The sequence below is a fragment of the Oncorhynchus tshawytscha genome, linkage group LG05 (assembly GCF_018296145.1).
Source record: "Oncorhynchus tshawytscha isolate Ot180627B linkage group LG05, Otsh_v2.0, whole genome shotgun sequence".
Lineage (NCBI taxonomy): Eukaryota > Metazoa > Chordata > Actinopteri > Salmoniformes > Salmonidae > Oncorhynchus > Oncorhynchus tshawytscha.
Window position 1 is genome coordinate 29,370,286 of NC_056433.1, and position 19,931 is coordinate 29,390,216.

Below are 19,931 nucleotides of genomic sequence, written 5' to 3' on the forward strand. Positions count from 1 at the left end.
CCAATTAGGCCTTTATGGTAGAGTGGGCAGACGGACACCACTCCTCAGTAAAAGGCACATGACAGCCTGCTTGGAGTTTGCCAAAAGGCACCTAAAGACTCTCAGACCATGAGATACAAGATTCTCTTGTCTGATGAAACCAAGAGTGAACTCTTTGGCCTGAATGCCAAGAGTCACGTCTGGAGGAAACCAGGCACCATCCCTACGGTGAAGCATGGTGGTGGCAGCATCATGCTGTGGAGATGCTTTTCAGTGGCAGGGACTGGGAGACTAGTCAGGATCGAGGGAAAGATGAACGGAGCAAAGTACAGCGAGATCCTTGATGAAAACCTGCTCCTTCCACCTCACCTTCCAATAGGACAACGACCTTAAGCACACAGCCAAGACAACACAGGAGTGGCTTCGGGACAAGTCTCTGAATGTCCTTGAGTGGCCCAGCCAGAGCCTGGTCTTGAACCCTATCGAACATCTCTGGAGAGACTTAAAAATAGCTGTGCAGCGATGCTCCCTATCCAACCTGACAAAGTTTGAGAGGATCTGCAGAGGAGAATGGGAGAAACTCCTCAAATACAGGTGTGCCAAGCTTGTAGCATCATACCCAAGAAGACTCAAGGCTGTAATTGCTGCCAAAGGTGCTTCAATAAAGTACTAAGTAAAGGGTCTGAATACTTATGTTAATGTGATATTTCATTTTTTTTTTAAATTAGACACTTATTGCACTGCTTAAGCTTGAAACATAAGCATTTCGTTGCACCTGCTTTAATGTCTGCTAATCTGTGTAATGCGACAAATGAACTTTGATTTGATAGCCATTAAGCTATGCCAAGAAGTCTCAACTTTCTGATTACATTCCTGGTGTTGTAAAAGCACGCCTCTATGTTTAACTACCTCATGGATCCAAAGGATGTTTCCACTGATCTCACTGTAGCACCATCCCACTTCTGAGACTAATGTAGCAAATTCTGGAGGACTCAAACCTGCAGCCTTATGTCTGAAACCGCTTGATGATGTTGCTGTTGTTGTACAAAGGACGTTGCCGCAATGGTTGTATAAACAATAGAGTTATGATATATCCTTCTGCGGTATAAACCATGTGCAGTAAATTTAACTAACTCTGTTCCAGATGATAAGGGGTAAACCAGATGAGGATGACTACTGGAACAGTTCGAAGTTCAAAGCTTTCACATTTGATGATGAAGATGATGACTTTACCAGGGTAAATAACTTGAAAGTCTTAGGGGTGTCCCAAATGGCACCCTATTCCATATTAAATGCCCTACAAGGTTTTTATAGTAAACTGAAACTAAAACCCATGAAATAAAATAATTCACAAACCGGTTTGAACTTTTAAGGTAGCTGACTTGATTTTTTTTACATTCTAAAGTTAACAATCGACCACAGCAGGGCCAATGTGTACAGCTGCCCCGATGCTCTGTCTAACTCTTAATAATCACTGTGCAATACAGTTATGGAACCTCAGAAATTATACTTTTATATCACCCCAAATAGATTTTACAACTACAAAAGATACATATACTCTGTGGAAATCTCTGGTAAAACCGCTAACAGTAAGTGTATCTTTTGTATTTGTCAAGTCATTTTTGTATGATAATTAAGTTGTGTTCAAGGTTTCCAATGGCAATCAAAGATCAATTGTTTCTAGATAGTGTTTCACACTTTACCAAATCACCTCAGCTAATCAAAAGGGATGTGGAATTAGTCATGAGAAGGGCTTTCCTAACCTATGACCTGGCCCACTGTTAAGGCACCATGAATTGATGAGGAATTGGAAAACTGTATGGTTGAAAGAGATGGGGTAAAAGGAGTGCCTAAAAAGTCTGGCTGCACATCTGACTGGCTGACCTACTTCAAATTGAGAAATGATGTGACTAAACTCAACAAAAATGTAACTATTATGAATCCAAGATCTATGATATAAGGAACTTTGGAGTACTTTAAATGAAATTATGGGCAGAAAGACAAATTCAACTCCCATCTTTCATCGAATAAAATTGTATTTGTCACATGCGCCGAATACTACAGGTGAAATGCTTACTTACAAACCCCTAACCAACAATGCAGTTTAAAATATACAAATAAAATTAACAAGTAATTAAAGAGCAGCAGTAAAATAACAATAGCGAGATTATATACAGGGGGTACCGGTACAGAGTCAATGTGCGGGGGCACCGGTTAGTCGAGGTAATATGTACATGTAGGTAGAGTTATTAAAGTGACTATGCATAGATAATAACAGAGAGTAGCAGAGGCGTAAAAGGAGGGAATTGCAAATAGTCTGGGTAGCCATTTGATTAGATGTTCAGGAGTCTTATGGCTTGGGGGTAGAAGCTGTCTTGGTGTGCTTGGACCATGTTAGTTTGTTGGTGATGTGGACACCAAGGAACTTGAAGCTCTCAACCTGCTCCATTACAGCCCCGTCAATGAGAATTGGGGTGTGCTCGGTCCTCCTTTTCATGTAGTCTACAATCATATCCTTTGTTTTGATCACGTTGAAGGAGAGGTTGTTGTCCTGGCACCACACAGCCAGGTCTTTAACCTCCTTCCTATAGGCTGTCTCGTTGTTGTCGGTGATTAGGCCTACCACTGCTGTGTCATTGGCAAACTTAATGATGGTGTTGAAGTCGTGCCTGGCCGTGCAGTCATGAGTTAACAGGGAGTACAGGAGGGGACTGAGCATGCACCCCTGAGGGGCCCTGTGTTGAGAATCAGGGTCGCGGATGTGTTGTTACCTACTCTTACCTCCTGGGGGCGGCCCGTCAGGAAGTCCAGGATCCAGTCGCAGAGGGAGGTGTTTAGTCCCAGGGTCCTTCGCTTATTGATGAGCTTTGAGGGCACTATGGTGTTGAACACTGAGCTGTAGTCAATGAATAGCATTCTCACATAGGTGTTCCTTTTGTCCAGGTGGGAAAGGGCAGTGGAGTACAATAGAGAGTGCATCATCTGTGGATCTGTTAGGGCGGTATGCAAATTGGAGTGGGTCTAGGGTTTCTGGGATAATGGTGTTGATATGAGCCATGACCAGCCTTTCAAAGCACTTCATGGCTACAGACGTGAGTGCTATGGATTGGTAGTCATTTAGGTGGGTTACCTTTGCGTTCTTGGGCACAGGGACTGCTTGAAACATGTTGGTATTACAGACTCGGACAGGGAGAGGTTGAAATTGTCAGTGAAGACACTTTCCAGTTGGTCAGTGCCTGCTCTGAGTACACTTCCTGGTAATCCGTCTGGCCCTGAATGTTGACCTGTTTAAAGGTCTTACTCACATCGGCTGCAGAGAGCGTGATCACATAGTTGTTCGGAACAGCTGGTGCTCTCATGCATGTTTCAGTGTTATTTGCCTCAAAGCGAGCATAGAAGTAGTTTAGCTAATCTGGTAGGCTTGTGTCACTGAGCAGCTCTCGGCTGTGGTTCCCTTTTGTAGTCTGTAATAGTTTGCAAGCCCTGCCACATCCGATGAGTGTCAGAACCGGTGTAGTACGATTCGATCTTAGTCCTGTATTGATGCTTTGCCTGTTTGATGGTTCGTCGAAGGGCATAGCGGTATTTCTTATAAGCTTCTGGGTTAGACTCCCACTCCTTGAAAACGGCAGCTCCGCCTTTAGCTCAGTGTGGATGTTGCCTGTAATCCATGGCTTCTGGTTGGGGTATGTACGTATGGTCACTGTGGGGACAACATCATTGATGCACTTGTTGATGAAGCCAATGACTTATGTGGTGTACTCTTTAATGCCATCGGAATAACCCCGGGACATATTTCAGTCTGTGATAGCAAAACAGTCCTGTAGCTTAGCATCTGCTTCATCTGACCACTTTTATATTGACTGAGTCACTGGTGCTTCCTGCTTTAATCTTTTGCTTGTAAGCATGAATCAGGAGGATAGAATTATGGTTAGATTTGCCAAATTGAGAGCAAGGGAGAGCTTTGTACGCATCTCTGTGTGTGGAGTAAAGGTGTTCTAGACCCCCCCCCTCCCCCCCCCGGTTGCACATTTAACATGCTTATAGAAATGTGGTAAAACGGATTAAACGCATTAAAGTCCCCGGTCACTAGGAGTGGCGCCTCTGGGTGAGCGTTTTCCTGTTTGCTTATGGCGGAATACAGCTCATTGAGTGCGGTCTTAGTGCCAGCCTCAGTCTGTGGTGTTATGTAGACAGCTACGAAAATACAGATGAGAACTTTCTAGGTAGATGGTGTGGTCTACAGCTTATCATGAGATACTCTACCTCAAGCGAGCAAAACCTAGAGACTTCCTTAGACATCGTGCACCAGCTGTTGTTTGCAAATATAGATAGTCCACCACCCCTTGTCTTACCAGATGCCGCTGTTCTATCCTGCCGATACAGTGTATAACCAGTGTATGTTGATGTCGTCGTTCAGCCACGACTCCGTGAAGCATAAGATATTACTGTTTTTAATGCCCCGTTGGTAGTTTAATCTTCCTCGTAGGTCATCAATTTTATTTTCCAATGATTGCAAGTTAGCTAGTAGATCGGAAGGCAGTGGGGGTTTATTCGATCACTTACATATTCTCAGAAGGCAGCCCAGCCTCCGCCCTATTTATCTCCATCTTTTTTTCACACGAATGACGGGGATTGGGCCTGTTCCCGAGAAAGCATTATGTCCTTCACGTCGGACTCATTAAAGGAAAACAAATCGTGCTGAGTAATCGCTGTTCTGATGTCCAGAAGTTCTTTTTGGTCATAAGAGACGGTAGCAGCAACATTATGTTCAAAATAAGTTACAAACAACGCCAAAAAAAAGCAAAAAAAACAGTTGGTTAGGAGCATCTTCTCGGGCACCATGCTATATCATCACAAAACCATTTGATGTTACCAATTATTTTAATAATTACTTCAAAGTGGGCAAACTTAGGCAGGAAATGCCAACAATGAACAGTAAGCCATCGTACTCTACATGAAAAAACAAATAATAAAAGAAAAGCATTGTCGTAAGTTTGAATTTTGTCAAGTTAGTGTGGGAGAGGTGAAAAAATAATTGTTATAGATCAACAGTATTGACAACTTAGATGGAAAGCTACTGAGGATGGTAGCTGACTATAGCCACTCCTATCTGTCATATCTTTAATCTGAGCCTAGAGGAAAGTATTTGTCCTCAGGCCTGGAGGGAAGCCAAAGTCATTCCGGTACCCAAGATTAGCAAAGCAGCCTTTACTAGTTCTAACAGCAGACCTATCAGCTTGCTGCCAGCTCTTAGCAAACTGTTAGCATTGTATTTGGTCAATACATTTTTTCTATTTCTCTGTAAACAAATGAATAACTGACTTTCAGTATGCTTTGAGAGAAGGGCACTCAACACGTACTGCACTGACACAAATGACTGACTGGTTGAAATAAATTGATAATAATAAGATTGTGGGAGCTGTACTGTTAGATTTCAATGCAGCCTTTGATATTATTGATCATAACCTGTTGTTGAGAACTTATGTGTTATGGCTTTTCAACCTCCACCATATCGTGGATTCAGAGCTATCTATCAAATAGAACTCTGAGGGTTTTCTCTGATGTAAAGTGGGGTGTGTAAAGCTGATATCAGCTGATGTACGAAGGGCTATATAAATAAATTTGATTTGATTTTGATTTTGATTTGATTTGGTGTGCCGCAGGGCAGTTTTCAATTTTTACCAATGACTTGCCACTGGCATTAAACAGCATGTGTGTCCATGTATGCTGATGATTAAACCATATACACATCAGCTAATGTAGTCACTGAAACCCTAACAAAGATTTGCAGTCAGTTTTGGAATGGGTGACCTGTAATAAACTGATTCTGAACATCTCTAAATCGAAGAGTATTGTATTTGGTACAAGTTCTAGACCTCAGCTGAATCTGGTAATGAATGGTGTGGCTGTTGAACAAGTTGAGGAGACTAAATTACTTGGTGTTACCTTAGATTGTAAACTGTCATGGTCAAAACATATAGATTCAATGTTTGTAAAGATGGGGATATATTAATACTATGCATGTCAGTCTCTCTTGGCGAAGAGTTGAGGAAAGACTGACTGCGTCACTAGTTTTTATTATAAACATTGTTGACATTCCAAATTGTTTGCATAGTCAACTTACACACAGCACTGACACACACACACTTACCTCAACAGACATGCCACCAGGGGTCTTTTCACAGTCCCCAGGTCCAGGAAAAATGTATGGAAACGTACAGTATTACACAGACATGATTGCGATGGAACTCCCTTCCATGTTATATAGCGCAAGTGAACAGCAAATCAGGTTTTACAAAATCGAATAAAGCAACACCTCACGGCACAAGGCCTCTTCCCCATGTGACCTACTTCACCATGTGACATTTGTACTGACATGTATGTGTAACTCTCTCACACACACACTACATGTTAATGTTTCTAAATGTATGTCAATTGTGAAGTCTTTTGTCAGTAATGCCTTTTTAGGTTTTGTGTCAGACCCCAGTAAGACTAGCTTTCTCCATTGGCATCGATCGGCTAATGGGGATCCTAATAAATCAAATCCATTACCTTATGTATTACTGGTCCCCAGTTACAAGAACTGTCATCCCTAAAAACCAAACGATATAACCCAAATGGCTCCTTGCCTCCCACGCACGCTTTAATACTATAATAAAATATATAAATAATATAACTACATTAAAAACAAAAATGCAAATCAGGTTTGAAAACTAACTGAATTGCATATTGTTTGTGTGGAAAAACTCATAGAAATAAAACACTAAACCATATAAACCTTGATGCACTACTTTTTACCAGGGCCCATAGGGGTGGTACTATGTAGGGCAGTGTTGCCCATCTCCGGTCCTCGAGTATCTCCAACAGTACATGTTTTTTTTAGTGGCCCCAGGCCGACAACAAAAATATGGGCTGTTGGGAGTACTCCAGGGCCTGATTTGGCAAACACTGATGTAGGGAAGGGCTCTCCAAATCTGTTTCTGGAGAGCTAACCTGTAGGGTTTCGCTCCAACCCTAGTTGTAACTAACCTGATTCAGCTGATCAACCAGCTAATTATTAGAATCGGGTGCGCTAGATTAGGGTTGGAGTGAACCTACAAGAACTTAGCTCTCCAGGAACAGGGTTGGAGGGCCCGATGTTGGGAATACGATGCCATTTGGGACGCAATACTTTTATGCCAGGCGGTTGGCCAATACTCTTCCTGTTAAACTACTGAGTATGCAGGCTTTTGCTCCAGCACACTTGATTCTATTAATCAGCTGCACATCAAACCGGTGTGTTTGACCAGGGCTTGAGCAGAAGCCTACATACCCTAAAGATCTTCAAGAGGAGGGTTGGCCACCTCTTATGTATGTTACATTTGTATACTTTAACTAGCTTACCCTATCACACAAGGGTAGGACACCAAAGAAAGACAATGGTGGAAACGTTTAGCAAATGTCAACAGCGGCTGGGTATGTGGCATCAGAAGTTTGGAAACATACTTGCTCACATTGGACTGTTAAGGTACAGAAATGTGGCGTGAACATAAACATGTTTTTTCTATTTCGAATGTATTTAAGCTAAAGGAATCAAAGCGGGCTGTGAACAGTATCCGCAGCCTGGTAGAGGAAGAGGATGAAGAAGATGATGTGGAGAAGGTCAGCTGGAGTGGAGAGCCTGTTGGAAGTAAGAGAACTGTCCATCATATGATGCAAAACGCATCATCATCAGTTTTTTTCTCTGTACTGAAAGTGCACTATAATGAAAACTTGACTACTGAGTGACATACATTTTGGGGGATTGTATTAACCATAGACTAATGAACAAAATATTAAAAGCTTTTTAAGTTGCGCTGACAATTAATGGGTTTTTGCAAGTGCCAAGATGAGAAGATGAGGTTGGTGCAGTCATTGGTGTAAACCGAACAACGAAAGGTGCTACAATAGAAATATACATTGAGTGTATACAAAACATTATGAACACCTACTCTTTCCATTATATAGTCTGACCTGGTGAATCCAGGTGAACGCTATGATCCATTATTAATGCACTTCAATCAGTATAAATGAATGGGGAGGAGACACGTTAAATAAGGATTTTTAAGCCTTGAGACAATTGAGACATGGATTGTGTCTGCAACTCAATGTTTTGAACTTAATGTATTTTCCTGAATGAAGCCACAGACACTATGTGTGTTTATAATTTAGGTTGATTCTTTGTAATTTGGATCGTTGCCACAAGGGAAACAGAAAACGTATGGTCTGTGCCTTTTTTAAGTTTTGTGATAAGTTCACTTAGGACCAGTACGTTTGCTAGTAACTTGAATGGTTTTGGGCCTAAATGTTGTAAGTTGTGGCCCTAAATGTTGGTGTTCCCTCAGGCATCTCGTGGTCGGTCAAGGAGACAGAATCCAGCATTCGCTCCACAGGAGAGGTGCGGGACCAGAGCTTCCCCAAAATCCACACTGCCCCTTCGTTGCCCAAGAATAGTTCTGGCTACTCCTTAAGCTCCTTATTCAAAGGTACAACTCAGTCCTCTTGACAGGTTTTTAAGGCCATTTTCATTGGGTGTATTTAGATTGGAAGTGTTGTGTTGTGGGTCGATTTTTGAGTTTGGGATAACCGATCTTGTGACCTTTGCATTCGACCCAATCAAAATGGGTTCGCTTCATTCTGTCAAACAGATTTGCCCTCGGTACAGTTTTGAATCTATAAGAAACACCAATGAGCTCTAGCTATACACTAACCATTGTCCGTAGTTTTGCACATTCTCAATGCGAATACTAATGTCAACATAAGTATTTCCTTGTCAATTAACACACACTCTCTCATTTCTTTAGGAAAGGCCAAAACTGGGAGCTTCCAGTCCTTCTCTGAGTGTGGGTAACATTTTAGCTAGAGATGTTACTCCATTTTTGCCATATGTGTGTGAAAATTGCTATTTTGATAAGTGCGGTTCTCAACTTCTCTACTATTTTATAGCTTTCGGAGATCCATCCATCCGAAATTATGCCCCGGAGCTTCGGAAGCCGAAATCTGAATACAAGGTAAGATGTGTTTTATGTTACACATAATCCGTAGAGCACTCTGAAAAGTTATTAACATCACTAATACTTTATTTACTGGACTGCCGTTGGTCTGTTCATGATGACGTCATCTTGTTGTGGCAGGACTACGTCAGTGACTGGACCCCTGAGGAGACTGTGAAGAGGATGCAGCAGGGAAAGGTAGGATCAATGGTGTAAAATCAACATTTATTTGTCTTCAAACTGACTGTAAATTGCAAGCTGACTGTTGTTATGCCTACTGTTAGTCACTTTGGATTAAAGTGTCTGCTAAATGGCATACAGCTTATTAGGTTGTTATTATCATCTGTTTTCTAATGCTCCAGCAATTACTCTGCTTTATGTATTTTACAATTCTATGGACTGTGATGTAATATTAATATTGTATTATTCTAACTCTGTCCATGATTGTATTTTCTCATAGGTCTACTCTTTGGAGAAGTTCCGCTCCTTACAGGACAAACTGCTGCTATTGGACGAGGCTGTGAATGCACATGATGGAAACGTCATCACTGCGGTACAATTTGATTTGACTCTAGTTGAAAGAAAACCATTTTTATTACAATGAACAAAAATATAAACGCAACATGCAACAATTTCAAAGATTTTACCGACTTACAGTTAATTTAAGGAAATCAGTCAATAGAAATACATTCATTAAGCCCTAATCTATGGATTTCACATGACTGGGAACACAGATATGCATCTGTTGGTCACAGATACTTTTTTTTTAAAGTTATGGGCATTGATCAGAAAACCAGTCCGTATCTGGAGTGACCACCTTTTGCCTCATGCAGCGCGACACATCTCCTTTGCATAGAGTTGATCAGGCTGTTGATTGTGGACTGTGAAATGTTGTCCCACTCCTCTTCAATGGCTGTGTGAAGTTGCTGGATGTTGGCGGGAACTGGAACACACTGTTGTACACGTCGATCCAGAGCATCCCAAACATGCTCAATGGGTGACATGTCTGGTGAGTATGTAGGCCATGGAAGAACTGGGACACTTTCAGCTTCAAGGAATTGTGTACAAATCCTTTCGACATGGGGTAGTGCATTATCATGCTAAAACATGAGGTGATGGCGGCAGATGAATTGCACGACAATGGGCCTCAGGATCTTTTCACGTTATCTCCGTGCATTCAAATTGCCATTGATAAAATGGTTTGTTGTCCGTAGCTTATGCCTGCCCATACCATAACCCCACCACCACCATGGGGCACTCTGATCACAACGTTGACATCAGCAAACTGCTCTCCCACGGACAGTTGTGAGGCCAGTTGGACATACTGCCATATTCTCTAAAATGATGTTGGAAATGGCTTATGGTAGAGGAATGAATATTCAATTCTCTGGCAACAGTTCTGATTGACATTCCTGCAGTCAGCATGCCAATTGCAAGCCCCCTCAACTTGAGACATATGTGACATTGTGTTGTGTGATAAAACTGCACATTTTAGAGTAGCCTTTTATTGTACCCAGCGCAAGGTGCACCTGTGTAATGATCATGCTGATTAAACAGCATGATCATTTTCTCGATATGCCACACCTGTCAGGTGGATTGATTATTTTGGCAAAAGAGAAATGCTCACTATCAGGGATGTAAATAAATTGGTGCACCACATTTTAGAGAAAGTTCATGAAACATGGGACCAACACTTTACATGTTGCGCTTAGATTTTTGTTCAGTATACTTATACTGTTCTGTAACCTCTCATTGCAGGTTTTAATATATTTAAAGAAGTCATTAAGTAAAGGTAAGGTTTTTAATCCGTTTTTTGTCCATTAGGTTGAACTTTTTTTTGGACCTTATTCTATTCTGGTTGAGTTACCAGGAATTTACACCAGTGCAAATGTTGCACCTTTTATTTTTCTATTTTCTTTGTCTTCTACATTTAGTTCTACCTTTTTCATTTATTATTCCCAGGTGTTGAAAATGTATGCATGCTGACAAAAGCATCTGCTAAATGGCATATATTATTCCTTTAGAACAATAACAGTTGCAAACTTTGGATGTTGCAAAAGTTAAGTGCACATGGCAAATATTCTGCAAATAATGACAGTTCACTGTGTTTCTGTGCAGAGATTCTCTTCCGGGAGTTGATAACAAGAGAAATAGCTCTTAGGCATTATATCCACTACCTGAAGGAAATAGGAGAACAGAAGCTTTTGGTGGAGCTTTTCAAGTGAGTAACAATTCACTAAAATACAGTACATTCGGGAAGTCTTCAAACCCCTTGACTTTTTCCACATTTTGTTACATTACAGCCTTATTCTAAAATGAATTCATTATTTTTTTCTCATCAATCTACACACAATACCCAACAATGAGAAAGTAATAATAATATACATTTTTGCAAATGTATTAAAAGCAAAAACAGAAATATCGAGACAGGATTGTGTCGAGGCACAGATCTGGGGAATGGTACCAAAAAATGTCTCCAACATTGAAGGTCCCCAAGAACACAGTGGCCACCATCATTCTTAAATGGAAGAAGTTTGGAACCACCAAGACTCTTCCTAGAGCTGGCCAGCCGGCCAAACTGAGCAATTGGGGGAGAAGGGCCTTGGTCAGGGAGGTGACCAAGAACCTGATGGTCAGTCTGACACAGCTCTAGAGTCCTTTCTGGTAGAGTGGTCAGACGGAAGCCACTCCTCAGTAAAAGGCACATGACAGCCCGCTTGGAGTTTGCCAAAAGGCACCTAAAGACTTTCAGACCATGAGAAACAAGATTCTCTGGTCTGATGAAACCAAGATTGATCTCTTTGGCCTGAATGCCAAGCGTCACATCTGGAGGAAACCTGGCACCATACCTACGGTGAAGCATGGGGGTAGCAGCATCATGCTGTGGGGATGTATTTCAGCGGCAGGGACTGGGAGACTAGTCAGGATCAAGGTAAAGATGAACGGAGCAAAGTATAGAGAGATTTTTCAAGAAAACCTGCTCCAGAGCGCCCCAAACGGTGGTGAAGGCCAAGACAACGCAGGAGTGGCTTCGGGACAAGTCTCTGAATGTCCTTGAGTGGCCCATTCAAAGCCCGGATTTGAACCCGATCGAACATCTCTGGAGAGAACTGAAAATAGCTGTGCAGTGACGCTCCTCATCCAACCTGACGGAGCTTGGGAGGATCTGCAGAGAAAAATGGGAGAAACTCCCCAAATACAGTTGTGACAAGTTTGTAGCGTCATACCCACGACTCAAGGCTGTAATCGCTGCCAAAGGTGCTTCAACAAAGTACTGAGTAAAGGGTCTGAATACTTATGTAAATGTGATATTGAAAAAAAAAAATATTATATATACATTTGCAAACATTTCTAAAAACCAAAAGGCAGTTTTTTCTTTGTCATTATGGGGTATTGTGTGTAGATTCATGAGTGGAAAAAAAAACTATTTGAATCCATTTTAGAATAAGGCTGTAATGGTAACAAAATGTGGAAAAAGTCAATGGGTGTGAATACTTTCCGAATGCACTGTATCCTTTAAGCCATAAGATTGTATCAATGGAGTTGTCATGTAACCTTGTTGGACAGGTTTTTACCGCTCCTGTTCAAGTGTAGCATCTGGGTTGTGTTTATAAGGCGCCAAAGGAAATACAACAGACTGAAACAGGGAGGGACTGTCAGGATTGGTCCATTTTAAGAATTATTTTGTAAAAGATTTTAAATATTTTCCATTTGTGTACCAAAATGATGGCACTGTCTGGTCAACTTGCTACTTGTATGCAGGCATCCTGATCAGTCTTCTTTTCTCTCGTGTCATCAAGGTCCATGGACAGAACAGAAGACATGGCGGTATGTACTTCCTATGAACTGCCAAGCCATTCTGGGGGGGACAGTTACCTCAAAAGTCTAATTCAGTTACATTTCAGTCCATCCTAAAATGTGTCAAACAAGTGCAGGGGCAGCACTTTTGAGTTGAAATAACCTAATGCAGCAGGTGTCAAATAAATGCATGAGCAGGGTCTCCACGTCTGGTTTTCAGGGGAAAAGGAAGCTCTGTTGAAGATACTGTATCCCTGAAAACTGTCTGTGACACCGCTGACGGTGGAGTTGAAATGAACATTACAGATTGTGCCTTTAATGCTCTGCACTCATTGGTTGTTGATGGTTTTAAATCTCAATGCACCTTCCTCTGTTTCCATGTCCATATTCAGCTCATGCAGTACAGAGATCACCTCAATGTCAGAGACGAGAACAAGAAGAGGGACTTTCTGAAGAACTGCCTCAGGTAAAGATCCACTCCACATTACCTCACGTCTCAGGGTCGTGTTCATTAGGCACAAAACGGAAGAAATCGTGCAGACACAGGAAGGCACCACATGAACGCGTCCAAAAAGAAGTGCTGATTTCCGTTTTCTGTTGCAAAATGTTTTCCGTTGCGTACCCTAAGGAACAGAACCAAGGTAAAGAATCCTAAGTTTTCTCTCGTGAACAGCATCTTTTTCTTTTCCCATTTTCCTGCCACATTTTTATATTGTTGACTGAGGTGTTTTTAAATCCTACAAGGTCGTACAAACCTTTTCCTGAAGTAAGGTCATTTAACACATTTGAATGTTACCTACTCCTGGAGTCAGAGATACTACATAGCAGTATTAGCTTTGGAGAACAGGACTAAGGACTAACTAGCACCATGGACTTTGTTGCAGTTTCCCCTTCTCACCAGACGATGCCACTCACGTTCAAGACCACTACACACTCCTGGAAAGGCAGATTATCATCGAGGTGAGAAACCGCTGCTATTTTTGAAACATACTCGACTGAAGAACACCAATGTCTGAATCTCGCTCATGGTACAGTAGTAACATTTTATTTTGAGCTTTAAATGAAATCTTGTTTGAAATCTGTTAAAAACCATGGCGCACTAACATGGTCTCCATAAGGTTTCGATGTGAAATTTGGGAGAACAGTTTTGCCACAGATAGCTACGCTATGACATATTTTGTCATAAGCTCGATCATTGCATAATATGTCAAATCCTATGTCATGTTTGACATGTTTATGTAGGCTTTAAAACCAAACATTCCAAACCTTCCCTTCTCTGTTTCTTCAGGCTGACCCTATGTCATATCAAGCCATAAGTCATGCTTATGACAGCCTTATGTAGGTTTAAAACCATAAAATTCCATCCCCCGTTCAGGCGAACGACAAACAGGTGGAGAGTAGCGGCCAGGCGGACATCTTTAAGAAATACCCGCGGAAAGCCTCCATCCTCAACATGCCCATCATCACTACTCTCTACTACTCCTGCTTCTACCATTATGGGGAGTCTGATGTGAGTTCTGGAACTGAAGTGGCCCTCAAACCTGGTCCTAGAGAACCACAGGGTGCGCAGGCTTTTGTTCCAGTATGAGCAAGTGCTCCAGATTTGGCATGATGATAAGTTGATCAGGTGAATGTGGTGTTAGTCCTGTTAGGGCTGGAGCCAGAGCCGGCACACCCTGTAGCTCTCAGGTTTGAGACCACTGTGCTACAGAGTTTTTTTCTAACTGTAATTCACTATTGCCACCACAAGATGGAGACAGAGATTGTCAGTTACCTGGCTGTAGTAGGGAACCTAGTGTTAATCAGTGTGATGTAAAAATGCATTAATCTGTGCATTAATCTATCAATCTTTTATATTATAAATACTGCCATTATATCCAAACATTTAATAATTAGTCTTGTTGTTAATTGAAATAACATTATGGTTGGAGTTGATTAAGGTCTGTTTGTGCGTGTTTGCCTGTATGTGTGTGTGTCTGTATCTGTAACTGTGTGCACAACATCAACTAACTAGCCCAGTCTCTCCCACAGGGCACGTTCAGCAGTCCCGCCAACATACGGAAGACCTTCAGGGTAAGAGAGAGAGAAGCTCGGACTACACATGAGTATTTGTTTGTCCATTTTGTTTTTGAATTAACTGGGCCTTGTCTTTATTACTAGGTAAATGTGTCTGGCTTGATTCACTGTTGTGAATCTTTTCGTTCAACAATATTCTGGCTCCGTTTGCAATGAGACCATATGTATATTTTCGTTATTCATGCCAATCCATCTGTCCAACTATTTTAAAAGCTTGAGCTGAAGTTGTCAGAAAGACATCGATTTGCCTTCAACCCTATTTCCCAACAGAGTTAAGGAAAAATGTGTGTTTCCAGGTTGAACAACATTCAATGATTGTAATAACTCCCAAGTTTTGTCATCATCCAGATTTCAGATAAACAGTTTCTCCTCACATGTTTGGGTGCGAGGGCGAAGCTGAAAGCCTGGTTCGATGTGGATGCTCTGTTCACCACCAAGAACTGGCTGGGCTACACCAAGAAGAGGTCTCCCATAGGCTTCCATAGAATAGTGGACATCCTTCAGAAAAACAACGCACCAGTACAGGTAGGTAGGACAACTCCAGCTGCATTTCCCCAGTCTGAACACCAGGTGGTACTGTGTTTTTAAAATCACCTGAAATAAGTGCTGGTCTCTTCCCATTGTTTTCAGTATTCTGCAGATGTATTGGGTGTGGCACATTACATGCAATGCAGTTGAATTGGACAATTCAAAATTCCATAAGCATAATAGCTCAAATTAAACCATAAAATGGCACTAAATAGAATTTTATTTCATAGTTAGATGCTGTGTGTTTTCATTTTTAGGGATTACACTGACTGTTATGCCACATCATGCAGATGTGTTGCCACATTTATTTTAGTTGCTCATCCCTCTCTTTCTGTCCCTCTTCTCCTTTCTACTCCTAGGTGTTGCAGGATTACGTCAACCTGGTTGAAGACGTGGAGCAGAAGATCAGTTTGGCGCAGAAGTATAAGTGTCACGACGTCATCATCAATGTGAGACATCTGACAGACACACATGTTATAGCTCAATGTAGGAGTCACCCCTAACCACAGATCTTGGATCAGATTATGCAATCCCAAATCCTAACCTTAACCCTTAGAGGCATGGATCAGTGGTTAGAGGTAACTTCTACCAACTTCCATGTTTTAAAGCACTATAATGAGTATTGATTATCTATTTAATTTTTATTTCAACCATTTTTTTAACCAGGCAAGTCAAATTCTTATGTAGAACTACGTCCTATGTCTCTAGCACTACTGTTACAGTATTTTGACATAACTTACATTGGTAACAGTACTGCAGTTTAATACTATGCCTACAATGCCTAGTGCGCAAGAACTCGAACAATTGTGGCAAATGATATCATTGACAGTACCGATAACATTTAATCTCTTATCCTGGCATCACATGCGATTTATCATTATGTGGCATGACGATTGATTGGCGGTTCTTTTGCCCAATCAGACGTACAGGGACCTGAAGGACCGGCAGCAGTTGATTGTGTACCGGGGGAAGGTGGAGAGAGGCTCATCCGAGTACAGGAAGATCGAGGAAATCCTCAGCAACTCGGTAAGGCTCTGGGGTGAAGTTTCCCCGAGGCTTCCCCTCCTCCAATCTTAACCTTAACCACTAGTGTGGGAAATGCACCCTACACTGTAAGATAGTGTCACCACAAGTCGGCTTCAGTGTGTGCAGGCTTTTGCTCCAGCCCATCACTAACACACTTGAGTTTACAAATCGATTACTCAAAAAAACTCAATGAGGTCAATCGGTGGTATAAGTATCCAAGTTTAAAGAAAAAGCCATACATCCTTTAGGTCTCCAGGGGTCAATGACCAATGAGTTAACCTGTACACTGGAGGACAGACGTGTGCCGGCTTTTGTTCCAGCCCTGCACTAACACCCCCGATTCGGCTAATTAAAGTCTTGATTAGCAGTTCGTATCAGGTGGTAGAGGGCGAAGCTGGAAAGTACAGCCTTTACGTATAGTGACCCTCCCAGGTCCAGAAGTGAATAACACTTATATGCGTTTTTACAACACAAATACAACACAATTTGGCCCTAAGGAGACAGACAATTTGATTGTAAAGCGCGAGGACATTAAGCAAAATGACGCTTTTCAACACCCAACAGTACAAGACTCCTTTGCATCAAAGGGTTTCTTGAGAACAATATTGTGCAGTAGATTGCCTAAGTATGTGCAACAGACTGCGTTTCCCATGTGAACTGGGTCATTTTCATTGTGGCGCACAACGGAAATGTTTTTTAAACGTTTTGCAATACAAAAATGTCCAGGTAGCCCCTCCCTGTTTCCGTCTGTTTTTCTTCAATTTGGTGCCTAATGACAACAAACCTGTCTGAAAGTGTCACGTTTCATCTAGCAAGACGGGAAGTCTTGCTTGTGTAAGGAAGTGGTGAGGATCAGATAAGGTGAACATTTAGTCTCTCGCCTGTTCCTCTTGTAATGATAAATATGACAATCATAAGAGGATGGCTCATAATAAGACATTGTGATGATGTCTCTACTTCACCTGAAGTGGCTGGTCATTGTCAGTTTTAAGTGGAAGGCTAAAATTGACAGCCCTATTTTCTTATGGGGCATGCGCTGTTGTGTTAACACAATCTGTTTTCTCAGTCTGGTTGTGTTTTTATGGAAAGACCGTAGTTCCTCTTCAACCTTGGTTCCTTTCTGTGTTGATACTCATGACCAGACAATGTATTTAACCTTCAAAAACACTTCCACTTCTCTTTTTGTACATCTCAACAGAACTACACTTGTGCATTGTAAAATCAGAGTTACGTAATCAGATTAGTCAAGTCGAAGGGACACACACCCATATTCTCCAGCCTATTCTAAACTGCATTATAGTCAAGACCAAACTTTAGACAGGCAGCCCAATTCTGATCTGTTTCCACTAATTGGTATTTTGACCAATCACATCAGATCTTTTCACATCAGATATTTTGCAGAGATGTATGTATGTATGTATTACGTAGTAATAATGTAACGATCTTCAAAGTGTTTTCATTTCTAAATGATAAAACCGATATGTATGAAATTACCCTCAAATGAAAGGTGACATTCTGTGGCAGGCAAACTTCGAAGACAAAAGAAGTTAAGAGTCACAGTATTTAGTCCCAGCTCTAGTCCAGAACAATTCATCCAAGGGTAATCAACTTAGAGGAAATCACATTTTTACTTCCCCATTAAATAATTAGATCTGCCTTTGGATTTATTCAATCAGATTCTGTGGAACAATTAGATAGTTGTTTTATATCAAATCATAATTCAACATGGTTAAAGTCAGAGTTGAATCATCACTAACAGGACTTTGGCTCTTTTCTTGCAGCAACTCCGATGGAAAAACTGACATCCATTTCTAGAAGACTATGACAACACTGCTTCAAATGGACATTTGTTTCAGATGAGACATGATGTGTGGGACAAATTATTTTAAAGTGACGGCTGCTGGAGCGAAGATGCAGTTGACGGTTTGACTGCAAGACGAAGTTCACCTTCCATACTATGTTAGCTCTGGTCCATGGCATTAGTTTGCATTCCTCCACTAACCGTTAGTAGAGGAACACACACTAATGCCCTGGACCAGAGCTAACTTTAAGTGTGACAGCAGAGGAGAGAGCAAGTGGCCATACGAATGAATGAGCCAAAACCTTCAATTTTCATGACTTTTTTTTTTTGGTTTGCAGTCTTGTGTAATGCTTGCTCGAGGTGCGTATCCATCTTTTCACCAACCCTGTTCGCTGTGCTCTTTACACAAGCCGAGGCAGAAGGTGTAACAGCGGTAGGAAAAGTCTGAACAACAGTATATAGACATGTATTCCTCTGACCCCCTGATCTAATTTATGTTTTTATAAACATGAAAATAAAACTTTAATAAGAACGGCTGAAACATGTTCTTGACTTGCATCTGTGGTGGTACCTACAATTTAGAGCTCATTTACCTTTTTGGTGTACCATTTTTTTAAATTAATTTTTTATGTAATTTGTTATTTTTCTTCAAAATTAGATATTTCAACAGATGGTTACCAAATGATTTACAAAATGGTGAGTTGCAGTCAGATTGTTGCAGTCAACATTAAATTCATCATCTCCAGCTCGACTGCTACAGTATGTCAACATATGTGAAAATGACAAGTTTCTAATATTGTAGTAAAAAAGCTAGAAGATAAGGGACAGTTGGAAATGTACTGGGGTGGGGGGGTAGAGAGGGTAGTGTTTTTTTTTACTGCTTTACTTTCAGTCTTTTGCAGGTTTTACTATATCATTTATTCCATCCTAGCCACATTTCCTCAGCTGCTTGCATGTGCACCCCTATATCAAGGTGTTTTGGTACTTCCCTTATGCACTACGCTTTGCCGCACGCTAACATGCTGACCAGACCAGACACGTCACGTGCGCGAGCGTTGCAAAATAAAATTAGAAACACATGTTATTCAATTATTGCACTCACACTGCTCGCGTGCGCCAACGAGCGTCTGCGTTGCCAAAGGCTAAATAGTCATGCCTATTTCTGACGCAGATCGTGCAGCAACTCCTGCCTCTCCCATCTTCTCATTGGTTTATAGAAGCAGGTACCCACGTGCCATCTCCTCATTGGTTAAATCCACGTGGGCGATTGAAAGACAAACTGTTTTGCCGGTCGTCCTGGTACTACTATGAAATTTTAGATGCCGTTCAAAGATGAAAAAGCCTGGAAGTAGGAGAGATGACTAGAAACGATTCGGTTGACCTTTTCATGTGTGGATTAATTGTCAGAGTAGAGGACCTTGTGTATTTCAGGTAAAATAACAACTCAATGTTTATATATATCAGGACAAATTAGCTAGCAACAGCAAGCTAGCTAAATAGGACAAATTAGCTAGCATGTGCAAGCTAGCTAGCTAAATTGTCATACATGTTTAATGCTTTTCGATCTGTCCCCAAATTAATGTAATTGGTTCAGAGTTTTGATATTTTGATATTTTGTTTTGATATTTTAACCTGCGTTGCACGATGGGGCACGCGCGCAGCCGGTTAGGGTTCTGTGTAACTATACCACAGGTCAATATAGTCTACCT

At 41.3% G+C, this 19,931-nt stretch overlaps 1 protein-coding gene across 2 annotated transcripts in view; it reads left to right on the forward strand.

Moving 5' to 3' along the window:
- The window catches only part of vipas39 (VPS33B interacting protein, apical-basolateral polarity regulator, spe-39 homolog), a 23,467-nt gene extending 4,704 nt beyond the window's left edge, over window positions 1-18,763 (forward strand). For both annotated transcript variants that reach the window (XM_024420605.2, XM_024420606.2), the window contains exons 2-19: window positions 1,124-1,216; window positions 7,546-7,651; window positions 8,346-8,486; window positions 8,805-8,843; window positions 8,947-9,011; window positions 9,135-9,191; window positions 9,454-9,546; window positions 10,752-10,785; window positions 11,112-11,214; window positions 12,794-12,821; window positions 13,184-13,257; window positions 13,676-13,751; window positions 14,167-14,301; window positions 14,823-14,864; window positions 15,216-15,392; window positions 15,755-15,844; window positions 16,317-16,421; window positions 18,203-18,763. In XM_024420605.2, coding sequence (XP_024276373.1) covers window positions 1,124-1,216; window positions 7,546-7,651; window positions 8,346-8,486; window positions 8,805-8,843; window positions 8,947-9,011; window positions 9,135-9,191; window positions 9,454-9,546; window positions 10,752-10,785; window positions 11,112-11,214; window positions 12,794-12,821; window positions 13,184-13,257; window positions 13,676-13,751; window positions 14,167-14,301; window positions 14,823-14,864; window positions 15,216-15,392; window positions 15,755-15,844; window positions 16,317-16,421; window positions 18,203-18,223 — 1,479 coding nt within the window. In that variant the 3' untranslated portion in view covers window positions 18,224-18,763. The remainder of the gene's footprint in view (window positions 1-1,123; window positions 1,217-7,545; window positions 7,652-8,345; window positions 8,487-8,804; window positions 8,844-8,946; window positions 9,012-9,134; window positions 9,192-9,453; window positions 9,547-10,751; window positions 10,786-11,111; window positions 11,215-12,793; window positions 12,822-13,183; window positions 13,258-13,675; window positions 13,752-14,166; window positions 14,302-14,822; window positions 14,865-15,215; window positions 15,393-15,754; window positions 15,845-16,316; window positions 16,422-18,202) is intronic.
- Window positions 18,764-19,931: the final 1,168 nt, after the last annotated feature.